General features: G+C 41.2%; 1 protein-coding gene across 5 annotated transcripts in view; it reads left to right on the top strand.

Moving 5' to 3' along the window:
* unc13bb (unc-13 homolog Bb (C. elegans)) overlaps nt 1–12,508 on the top strand; it is a 124,685-nt gene that overhangs the window by 64,552 nt on the left and 47,625 nt on the right. For all 5 annotated transcript variants that reach the window (XM_079804879.1, XM_079804878.1, XM_079804880.1 and 2 more), the window contains 3 exons: nt 47–260; nt 11,668–11,964; nt 12,069–12,159. In XM_079804879.1, coding sequence (XP_079661005.1) covers nt 47–260; nt 11,668–11,964; nt 12,069–12,159 — 602 coding nt within the window. The remainder of the gene's footprint in view (nt 1–46; nt 261–11,667; nt 11,965–12,068; nt 12,160–12,508) is intronic.

The following is a 12,508-nucleotide window of genomic DNA, read 5'->3' as shown; positions in this document are numbered from 1 at the left end:
CCTCTGCAATATTTCCATCCTGACCTTTCTGCCTCACCCAATCTAGCTTTAGATGATCTGGACAGTGCGGTGGAGGATAGAGACAGTGACTACCGGAGTGAGACGAGCAGTAGTTTGCCTCCCCGCTACCACACCACGGCCCAGCCCAACTCTTCACTTCACCAGTATCCCATGGGGCCACCCTTTCAGCAGCACATGGACTCCTGTGCTGACTCTTTGCACAGCTTTGAAATTGACTATAGGGATCACCATGCAAGCAGGTACATTCAGTTACTATAAGTACTATATGCATACTTACTATACGTCATGTTGATTTGTGTACAACTGCGCCTGTTTTAGAACACTTTTAGCACTGAACGTAATGATTTTGTGACAAATATGTCCATAAACCAGCTCTGAAATAACAATATGAAATAAAATATGTAATCCATATTAAGGAATATGAACATCTTTTTATGAATATCTTTTTTTTCCCTTGTTTGATGTTTTTTTTAGATTCATTGTTTTGTGTTCTGCCAAATATCCTGCTGGTTGCAGATCATTCTTGTTTGTTATGCCAAACTTTAAAGTGGAAATTAAGCAGTCAGTCATGTTTACATTATTTAGTGAACTTGAAGAAATGCTTATATTATTTCACTGGCCAACGGAGCAAACCAACACTGTGACGTCACATGCTGTATTATTGCAAGATGGTGGCGCCCTTGCTCTAAAAGCTATAACAAAACATCCTTTTTTCTTTAAAATGGTTACAATAATCGTGTTTGTTATATGTTTTTTTTTATTAAAGTGGAAATCAGTTTACTAAATAATGAAAACTTGAGTGACTGCTTCATTTCCACTTTAAACTTGCAATCTGAGAGTGGATTCCTTGTCTTTTAGACTTGCGCCTTTGTGATTTGCGTAAGAGAAATAACTGAAATGTGGTATTCTGAGATTGTGGTAAATCAGAGTCTCTTGTGTGACCCAGCCCAGAGCTAATCCGGATAATTCTATTGCATCAGATCCCTTTAAAAAAATACAGACTAGAGATTGTATTCTTGTAATCATTAAGTTACAGTTGGGGAAGGCGAATTAAAAATCTATTTGTCTGTGAAGAGAAAGGAATTTCATGGTATAATAAGGAATTTACGTTCTTTCTTAACTTCACTTAAACCGAAAATCTTTTGCTTTGTCATTGATTTAGTGCATCACTGTTATTATGTTTTTGCTGTCATCAGCTTTTATCTCTTATGATGAAATATATTTTTTCTCTTTCTTTCCCCTCCTTTTTTACCCTCTTCCATCCTTTTTAATCTCCGCTAGAGTTCCTAATCAGAGGGGTAGAGTTAGGATTGTCCCTGTAGATTCAGGCATGGGTGTGGAGGATTGGGAGGTCAAATACAAACCACAGGGTAAAAGTACCCTGGGTGAGTTCCTTGATAGAGAGAAACAGGCATGGATTGAAGAGCATGACCGACAAGATGATCTTGTTCATATTGAAAAGGCTTACCATGACACCATAGTCAACCAGTTGTCTCCAATAAAAAATAAAAATGCTTCATTAATTGCTGCTTATCCAGAAGGTTATGCCACTATTGACCGAAGGCGAAAGAAAAAAATCCGTGACCCAGGAGGACTGGAGCATGTCGGAGCAGAGCGTTTCCCTCCCGATCTTGCATTTCTCCGTCAAAAACGAAGCGAGCTTGTGTTACGTCAAGTGAAAGAAATGGAAGAGGCGGATGAAAACATGATGCCATGCCTGAAACCATATAAAAATGGCTTACTCTACAAAACAAGAATGTGGGCCAAAAACAAGCTAGAAAACACACTGGAGAATTATGTCACATATCAAGAGGAAGAAGCAGCTAGACTAAGGGAAGATGTAGGCTTTGATTCTGAGGGCTCAGATGAGCTACAATATTCCATTGGTTCTGAGGAAGAGTTGGAGGAAATGACCTCTTTAGCTAAGGCTCTCAGGAGTGAAGAGAGGAAGAATTACAGCCACTATGGATATCTCTCAACATATGGCAGCCAAACTGAGAGGCTTCAAGGTTACCGTGATAAGAAAAGTGGAAAGTGTAAAATTGGTGGATGGGCTCCAGAGGTCATGCTGTCTCCTGTTGAGGAACCTAGTGATGAATACGTTGATCCTATGGATGAGCTGCAGTGCCTGGTTGAAACGGTATCAGAATATCTAGCTGAAAAAGAAGAGGAGATCAGTAAATATGGATCCTTACCCAAGTCTAACAAATCAAGGTTGTCATCTCAGGGTAGTGCAAGAACAGAATCTGTTGGAGATGAGCAAGGGATCACCTCTAAGGAAGTAAAAGAAAAACCTATAGATGCCAAAGAACAAAATTCAAGTGGTGCTTCTGACCATGGAGTGGCAGGGATGAAGAATGCCATGAGCTCATTATTTAGCTCTTTAACAGATAAAGTTGTGTCAAGCTCAAAACAAGGGGGGTCTAAGTCTGTTGAACAATCAGAGGCACCAGGCAATGTTCCAGTTAGTTCTGGTATATCAAAATTATTTTCCTTTGTGCCAAAGTCTGCAAGTCCCACACCAGTAGCTGTGGTATCACCTACTCAGGATCCTCAGTCTGATAGGAGGTTTTCAAGCCCATCTCTTTCGTCTTTCCAGCCATCTGATGCCAACGTACAAGGGGTAGACCAGTCAACTCAACCAATTAGAAAGGAGTACAACAAATACAGTGGTGTTACAGCTCACAAAGAGACACCATCCTCTGTGAATTCAGTGCTGGAAAATGGGAACAATTTCACTGGAGAAAATGTTGTGAATGAAACAGACAAAAGTTATTTACAAAAGGATTTTGATGCAAGGCAAAAGAAGCCAGGTGAACAGCCTGGAGTTTTGAATAACAATACAAAACACAGTAAAATGTCAGATGTATATCAAACTGCTGACGTTGAAAACCTTAAAATGCTTAAAACTACCTCTAATGCGATAAATGGTGAGAAGACGAACATTAAGCCTCTTACACAAAAATCAGCTGAGGAGTCAGGATTTTTTAGTCCTTTTAAGAAATCTCTCAGTTCATTAATCCCACCTGGACTTCCGGTGCCTCATCAGACTCAAACACAGACAGTTTTTCCTGTCTTCAGATCAGCGGAGGACATTAGGGTAGAAAAACCTTCCACTGAATCCTCCCTTCTAAAGCAACCTTTTGTCTCCTCTGACAATGTATCTCTCCCACAACCTCAAAAGGCAGAAGGGGGGCTGTTTTCTGGATTTATTAAGTTTGCAACTGGTGAGGATTCAAGTACAACCAGAAGTATGTCACAAAACTCTGATAAGACAGATCAACCTCTTCCTGCCACAAACAACAATACAAAATTAGCAACACAGAACCATAAAGAACCCCTTGAGGCAAAGGCTAAGGTGAACACAGAAACAGGCTGGTTTTCTAGTCTTTTTAAGATGGCACCAACTGAAGATCTGCAACCTGTTACTCCACCTACCCAAAGGCCTAATATTCAGAGCTCTCCACTTCCTCCAGGGTCAAATCAGAATGTATCTAGGATGCAACATCAGAATCCAGTTCCTGCTAAAGAACCAATGCAATTTAGGCACCAACATCCTGGTCCAACCAAAGTCCCTCATGTTACAGAGCAAAAATCTCAATATGAACCTCAGGGCCTGTTTTCTAGTTTGTTTAAATCAGCTGCCTCTGATGATGCATCAGGTGCCCGAGCATCCCCTAATCAATCACAACAAGGAGGCTTACTCTCTGGGATCATGAAATTTGCTTCAACAGGTGATATGACAGCAGGTACTCAACTCAATCAGTCACAACAAAGGAGTCAGTCTGCTCAAATAATAAATCCACAAAACCAAACTCACCCCCAACAAAGTGCATCTAATCCTCTTATCTCTGGGCTTTTAAATATTTCCTCCACAGAAAATGAATCGACTCATAGACCTCCTCTCCAAAAAACGTTATCTGAGCAACAGTCAAAATTTGCAAGTGCACCACCTCAACAGGGGGGTATTTTGTCTGGCATTTTCAGATTTGCCTCCACTGACAAGGTGTCAGATCAAACAAAGATGTCCCAGGAGCAACAAATATCATCAGGTGTGAGTTCTCGTCAAGATCTTGTCAAGAATAATGCAGAGGGACAGGGTTGCAATCTTCCTCAGCAGTCCAGAATCCAATATCAGCAATCAGACCAATATCAGAAAGGCATATTAGATGCCCCTGGACAAAGTTTATCCCATCAAGGACCTTCTCAACAAGATGGCCTTCCGTCTGACCATTTAAAGTTTGCCACTTCAGATGTTTCTGTCTCTCAGTCAACACAACAAATACATGCAGCTAACAATCAGTCCTCTCCCCACCAGCCAAAAACAAATGTGATGGGAAAAAGCCACTCATCTCAAGAAAATTCATTTAATCAAAAACCCCAGTCAGGTGGTCTCTTCTCTGCCTTTCTTAAAATATCCTCTACTGAGTCACAGGAACTGAATACGCCACCTGTTACCAAGGAAAACAATGAACATGCTTGTTTGCAGCAGTCAATTGAGACAAAACAGAGTTCTCTTGTGGCAAGGCAAGATGCATCCTCTCAGTCAGGAATTTTGTCTGGTCTTTTCAGTAAGCTCACATCCTCGCATCCAGAAGATGCACCAACAAACAAACAGAATTCATTTGAGCAAAAACGGGAGCAGCAACACATACCAACAGAGATTTCCACTCAGCAAGGTCAATCAAAAAGACAGCTACCTCAACTACCCTCTCAGAATCGAGCTGATCTGCAGAACCAAAAGCCATCTAATCAACAAGGTTTCTTATCTGGAATGTTAAACAGGATTACAACAGACTCAAAATTCCCAGACATGGTTGTGGAAGGATCACATTCTATAGGACTTCTGAGACATAATGTATCTGACCTAAATAATGTGCCTAAAATCTGTGACACAGAGAGCCTTGATTTGAGGACACCAGCAAGTTATGCAAGGTCACAACAAAATCGTGCTGCATACACATCAAATAGCACTAGTAATTTACCCCTCTTATATAGCTCTCAAAACTTTTTGCTCTCAAGTCAAGTAAGAAACACTTCATATAGCACTGACAATCTTAGTAGCCCCCCTCTTGGTCACCCGTCTCAAGCAGTAGTGTCACAGGAATATTTGAGGCAGAGTTACCCATCCTTAAATAGTATGTCTGAGCAGTATGGTTACCAACAAAACTCTTCTTTATATGCATTGGGTCTTAGTCCCAATGATGAACACTCATGGATCCAAGAATCTATTTTGTGGCAACAACTGAATGATCAGTCATTGGGCTGCAATCCTGACGGACATGGAAATACACTTAGCGATGAAGTCCACAAATCTTCCCAGCGTCTGAACAATATAAATATGGATGTTAATCAACAACATTGTCCTACTCAGGCATGGATGGGATGTCAGCCAGAGAACAATACTCAACCAGAGTATTCCAAAGATATTCCCAATAGTTCAATGAGACTGAGAGCTTGGAATAGCCATAACAGTTTGGAAATGATTAGTAGCCAAGAGTTTGAAGGTGCATTGAATTTGAGCATGAAACATAATGCTAAATTAGGCAAGTGGCACTCGTTTAGTGCAGAGAGTTGTTACAGTCTAAACAGCGTTTCATATCATGAGGGATATTATGAGGAAACCCCTCCACATCTTTCTTACTCGGCTAATGGACCGTATATCTATCAAGGCACATCAGAGAATTTCAGCCAACCTGGGAACAATGGAAGCTACGTCAATGTAGTTACATCACCAACTCGTTGGAACTACTCTTCAACAAGCAACATTGATATGGAGGAACATGTTTATCTTGAGGAGTCAGAGTGGTATCAGCAATGGCTTTCACTTTTGGAACAAGGTATGTGGTGGCCTGCAGATGATGGAGATTGTGGATATTTTGTCTACACTGATTATGAGTATATTTATGCCCTACTGACAGACGAGTCTGGCCAATATGTCTATGCATGTGCCCCAGAACAAGAGTGGGGAAATACAGGGGGCTTCTATCCTAGTGCCTGGTTGCACAATGAGATGGTTAAAGTTTGTGGTTTTAAGATTCCTCTCTACAATGAAGATGAACTCCTCTGGCTTCCAGGGCAAGACCAAAATGAAGCTGGACTTATTACTGCACCACTAGACTTGTCAGCAGCCTATAGAAAAGGTAACCAAATTATGAATCTGAACCTAGAGTGTTTCTCTCAGATGTTTGAGGATTCTATTCTTCGTCAAAGACAGCAAGCTCTGGATTTTTCAAATTATCAATTCAACAAGGTTAAGATGGATACAAAACAACAGCTACAGAACAATTGTGGCTACTGGGATCCTTCTCATGAAGCTGTTGACCTCTCATTTTATGGTGCCAACCACAGTAGTGCAAATCTCAACAGCAGAGGAATGAAAGAACTGCTATCCCAGAAGGTTTCTATTTCACTTGGTGCTACCCCAACCACAAATTCACCTTCCACAGGTGTCTATAGTTGCTATCAGCCTCAACAGAGGCGCCGTTCATCCACTGGAGTACAAATAAAGCATGTAGATGAGGTTTCAGAAGAAGATTGGAGAAAGAGAGTACAGCCCGGAGAGGAGCAGCCAAATCGACCCATTAAGAAAATATCATCGTTTCTATCCTCAATTGTTGGCAAAAGCTCAGATTCAGAATCAACCAAAAACACAACTGCCTCAAGGTCGCCTCCTACGAAAGATGCTGCATACCCAGGACAAATTCAAAGCAAAATTATTAAAGCCCCCGAAACACTTGTTGATCAACAAGCCAAAAATATTATCTCGACAGGTTTTCAGAGTCTTAAATCAAAGATAATAAAGGATGACACCGCTTGTGCAACAACTCAGTCAGAGAGTACAAATCAGTTGGCATCCAAACCAATTTCAACAACATCTGGAGTTTCAGTAACATCTCCAACACAGTCACCAGCTTCCACAGCTCCTCGAGGTGCATCCACTTTAAGCTCATCTCAAAAACCCAAACTGGCTAGGCAAGCCACAATGTCACAGCAGTCCTCTGTTCCATTAACACCCATTGGTTCTACTACTACAAGAGACTGCTCAAGTGTAACCTCCAAATCTGTCTCTCCAGATGTTTCTCAGCCAATAGATACACAAGGTGGAACATCATCAGAGCAATTGGGTGGGTTTTTAAACTTTTTCAAGACAACAGTGGGAATGGAGGAGGTAAAGTCAGAGCCCTCTAAATCTACTCAGCCAGTATCTAGACAACCAGAAAAAGATGGATCTTTTTCCACTAGCATAAAAGATTCAACCGCAAACCAAGAAAAAACTGGAATGTCTAGCCTTTTTGGGTCAATAGGTGATTTTTTTAACATAGAAAGTCCTTCTCCCACACCACCAAAGACAAATCTGCAACGTTCTCCCTCACACCTGCAATCAACTTCTATGATAAACGATGTAAACAAAGACTGCCGCCAAACAACAACATTGCCTAAAGGAATTCAGAAACAACAAACAGTAAATACTTGTGCACAAGATAGTCAGTCAGAATTACCTAGTGTATCTCAGTCATTTCAGAGAAGGAGTGTCTCCGGATCTCAGATATCTTCTGCCGATGCCAACAAGGTACCAACACCAGGGAGATCTCAAACTATGCCACCAACTGGGGAAACAAAACCAGAAGCCCCCTCCAAGCAGTCTGGTGGGTTATTTGGTTTCTCTGTTGGGGATATGTTCTCTGGAACCACAGCCTCTAAAGAGGAAGGAAAAGGGCTGCTATCCATATTTGGTGGTTCTGGTCAACAACAAACTCCATCTCAAACTGGATCTGCCTCTTCTCAAGAATCAATGGATAGTGCATCTGCAAAAGAGCCACTAGGCAAGCACATCCTGACTTTGTTTGGAGGTCCCAGCATTCAGCAACAGACTTCACCACAATCTGGATCCACAAGTCAAACTCACACACCAGGATCTGCTCCTCCAAAAGAGACTCAGGGTCTGAATTTATTTTCTGTGTTCAGTGGTGCTAGTCCACAACATTCTTCAACACAACAGGGTATTTCTAATCAAAAACAAACACCAGGCACTGTCCCTCCCAAGGAAACATCAGCCATGGGATTATTCTCTATGATTAGTGGTTCTAGCACTCAGCAGACTTCACCTGGATCTGGAGCTGACCCACCAAAAGATACACCAGTAACGGGACTGCTATCTATGTTCAGTGGCCCTAATCTACAACAGACATCACAACCACGCTCTACCACTCAGCCTGCACCCCAAGGGAATGGGCAACCAAAAGAGCCCCTGGGCAAGAGTATATTTTCTATGTTTGGTGGTTCAGGGCAACAATCTTCACAGCAGGCAGGATCAATTCTTGGCGGTATATTAGGTGGATCATCAAGCTCTAATGAGAGCCCAGCGAAAGGCCTATTCTCTATGTTTGGAGCACAAAACCCACAACCACCACCCACTAGAGTTCCAGTCCCTACTAATGAGCAGAAAGTTAAACGCACTACTTTGTTGGATGGGTCTAACTCTCAACAAACTGCACCACAATCTGTCTCCTCTCCTGCAACAGGAGCAACTCTTACGAAGGAGCTGCCTAATGACAGTCCAGCAAAGGGTTTACTTGCAGGGTCCGGAACAGCCCGCCACCCAACAGCTGTACATGGAGGCTTGTCTCCTGATTCGGTTGTTCCAACTAAAGGGCCATATAAAGAGCAATCAGTAAATGAAATAGCCCCCTTGTCTAGTGGACCTAGCCCTCAGCAACCAGATTCAGTGTCAAGACCTATTTCTTTTGATAATAAAGAGTCAAAGGAGCCACAAGGTAAAGACTTTCCTACTATGGTCATTGGACAAAATTCATTGCCAGGCTCTTCACAACCCTCCTCACTTCAAAGTGGGCTGCTATCAAATGAATCCCCTGGTAAAGGTATTTTGTCAAAGCTCAGTGGGGCTACACTTCAGCAAAGTGAGATACTAAGCTGTGATCCAACCATATCAGCACAAAAAGCCCCACAAGAGGTATTGGCAGCTATTGATGGTAGTTTGGCATCTTCTGAATCAAACAAATCACCAGCACACCAGGAGGATTATTCTGCTCAGGGTATAGTACCACCAAAAGAGGGAGTAACCTCAGGCTTGTTGTCAATGTTTTCTGGGTCAGGTTCTCAAAATGTTCCTTCTCAGACTGGATCTATACTTGGTGGGATTTTCCCTGGTGCCTCAGGATCAAAGGAAGTACCTGGAAAGAATCTATTTTCTATGTTTTCTGACCCCATTTCACAGCCCAGTACAGTCAATGCTGAGCATAAAGTTGAGAGTAATAGTCCAGGTGCTTCTGTCTTTAATGAATTGCCGGGAAAAGGTTTATTTTCTATGTTTGGTGGATCAAGTCCACAACAGTCCACTCCTCAGTCCTCTTCACTATTAGGAGGTATTTTATCTGGAGTTTCTTCTAAGGATGCTCCTGGAAAAAGTCTTCTTTCCATGTTCAGTGGTCCTAGTTCAACACCTTCACCTAGTCAAACTGGACCAACATCAAAACCATTATTCTCCCGTGGGGGTGCCACTGAGGATAATAAATCAGGACCTCAGGATGATGATTCCAAGCATTCTATACCCTTGGTCGATCAAGAAAAAGTGGTCTCTATGCCATCAGTCTCTGCTGATATCATTGAAAAAAGCTCAGCTCCCATTGTTGAGAAAATAGTTGTTGAAGGCAGTAATCTAGATGTTACCCTAAATAATTCTAGTGTGCCTGGAGCTGCTTTATCAAAGGATATTGATTCAAACTCAGAGCAGAGTATAAAAACAGAAATCCAGACTACACATTTTCAAACTCCACATATAAAACAGGGTGATTCAACAGAGCCAGATGCCTCTGCCTCTGGCTCTGAGAGACTTCCTAAACACCCCGAACCACAGAAATCTGTCATAGACTCGTCAGCTGAAGCAGTTAGTGGCTTTATGTCTAAACTGTTCACTGGTGCCAGTTCAGCAACACATTCATCAGGTGGTCACTTCTCGCAACCACACCAAAACACCACCACACAAAGAACCTCACTCTTTGGCCTTCCAAGTAGCTTACCCACGGAGTCCATAAAAACTGACATTTTCAGTATGTTTAAATCACCAGAAGCACCCAAAGCAGCTGACACAACACCACCCGTTACCTCTACTCAGTCACTCCAGTCAGTCCAAGATCAGAGTGCACATAATGATTCACTATCATCTTCTGGGGATGTTACATTGTCTGGAAACAAAGATAAAGTAGAAACACTTTTACCTGTAAAGGAAATGCCTGCTAATGATACTTTCCATAATTTAACAGTTGCAACTGTTGATCCCACCGCAGCTTCCAGCTGTCATCCAGCTGAAACAGTTGTTAAGGAGCCTACTGAAAGTGAAGTAATACACGAGTCTGACATTGTCATTGTTTCTGAACCTGAAGCAAAGGTTACAGACAAATCAGTTCCTGCATTAGACAATAGCTCAAAAATAGCTCAACACCCTCCATCATCAGAACCTTCTCAGTCCATATTTGGAATGCCAGGTTTAACACCACCTAAGTTTGGTTTCATGGCTGGAGCTGCAGATGCTGGAAAGTCTTTTGGATCTTTCTTTTCTTCACCACCTTCAATATCAAACACAGAAGGTGGCAAGCTTCTTTCTGGATTTAAGTCAATTTCAGCAGGGCTGTTTCAAGAGGAGAAGACGGTGATATCAAAAGAAGAACCGTCAACATCTTTATTTGGTACAAAATTTGGTTTTCCATGGCAGAAAGAAACTCCAGACCCTCCTAAGCAACAAACACCTCAAGTTGTTACAATTCAGCCCAAAGCTCAGGAGAATAAACTACATATTGAAGATAGTACAGGTGCTAAAATAGGGCATGACAATTTAATCTCAAAGGAAGAAAATAGTGAAATCACACACCCTGTTGACATTAAACAGGAAATTGTTGCAAATTCTGACGTCCAAAAGAAAGAATTTGTTGACCCAGAAAACGACACAGATAAACCCGAACTCAGTACTTCCTCACCTGATCCTCCTCCTCAAAAAGAATTAGAAATCCATGTCCAGGCCCGACCTTCTACAGATGTCTCTTCAGGATTACAGCAGGAAAAGAAGGACCTTTTGATTCCAAAAAGGCTAGTAGCAGCATAATAAATGGTTTCCTAAACCATTTATGTTGCACTAAGTTTACATGCACAGTCATAATTCTAACAAGGCTAATATATCTTTAAAAAATATATTTCTTATGGAGTTTTTGTGTAACCTATTTCAAATTCTAAAAGTAAAACACTAAAGTATGCTGTCTGAAATATTAAAATACTGTTTTAAATTTTGTTTTGGTTATTCTAAACACAAAAGAAAAATTCTAGGGGCTTATTATTATCAGAATATGCAGAATGTGCATGTAAACTCACTCACTAACTTTAGTTTTAGCTTTAGTTTTACGAAGATGGTGGCTTTCCCAACATGTGATTGTTTCTTCTCAGTGCAATGTGACTTTTGTAACTGTGCTGTGGTTCTTTGTAAATTTGTATTTCCATTAGCTGTGTGTTTGTGTTTCTTAATTGAAGTTTAGACCCGCAGTGAATGTAGATTCAGTGTCTGTAACTCACTTGTTACTAATATCTCTCTCTCTTTCTCTCTCTTTCTCTTTCTCTTTCTCTCTTTAACAACTCTAGCCCTGTGGACTCTAGTCGTTTTGGATCTTCAGGCAATCTCAGTCAAGCTAGTTCTCAACTTAGTGAGACTGGTCAGGAGAGCGCTGCCTGTTCAGAATTAGAGGAGTCCTACCATTCCTACCACAGTATCAGTTATCGACCATCCAGAAATGGGCATCTCCCTACCAATGGACATACTTCCTGGGGGGAAGATGAGGGATTGAAATCATCCCAAGAAAACGGAAAGGGTATAAGCAGCACCATAAAAAATGAAGTGGTTTCTCAAGTGGACAAAATGCCTGAAAAAACTCTCAAAAGGTACAGATGTTGTACTGGCTTACAATGAATTTACAGTGTACATTTGGTATAAGAATATTTTCAATAGCATGAATTCAGTTTCATAAGAGGTTTTATTTTTCTAGCTCCAGGGATGATGGATTACCTTTGCCATTCTCTCCATCCAGAGTGCGCTGGCTTAAGGCAATCAACAAAGTGAGAATTCAGCTTAAGGAGGTATAGTAGGGAGCTCATACCCTCCATCTCCTTTGTCTATTCCTTCTTCCATTGATCCAGTTTCACACTTTAGAAACACTACCCACATATCTTTTCCTATAAACCTGCACAAGTTACCAGCATCTTATCAATCTGTTATGAAATTATCTCTTGAATTGAGATAATGATTTGAATTGCACAGCCAGTATCAGCTCCTTCATAAACATCTGTTTTGGATTGGTTGAGTTTTACCATATAAGATTTATACTTGAGAAATGTATTTTTGAGACTTTTTGGGAAATAATTATTTGCATTTCGTTGTTTGGTTGGTTGAAACTTATACATAGTAAATTCATCAGTGCAAAAGTGT

The sequence above is a fragment of the Gobio gobio genome, assembly GCF_949357685.1.
Source record: "Gobio gobio genome assembly, chromosome: 22".
In the NCBI taxonomy this organism is placed as follows: Eukaryota; Metazoa; Chordata; class Actinopteri; order Cypriniformes; family Gobionidae; genus Gobio; species Gobio gobio.
The sequence above is the reverse complement of the archived record's forward strand: the minus strand, read 5'-3'. Positions and strand labels throughout refer to the sequence as shown.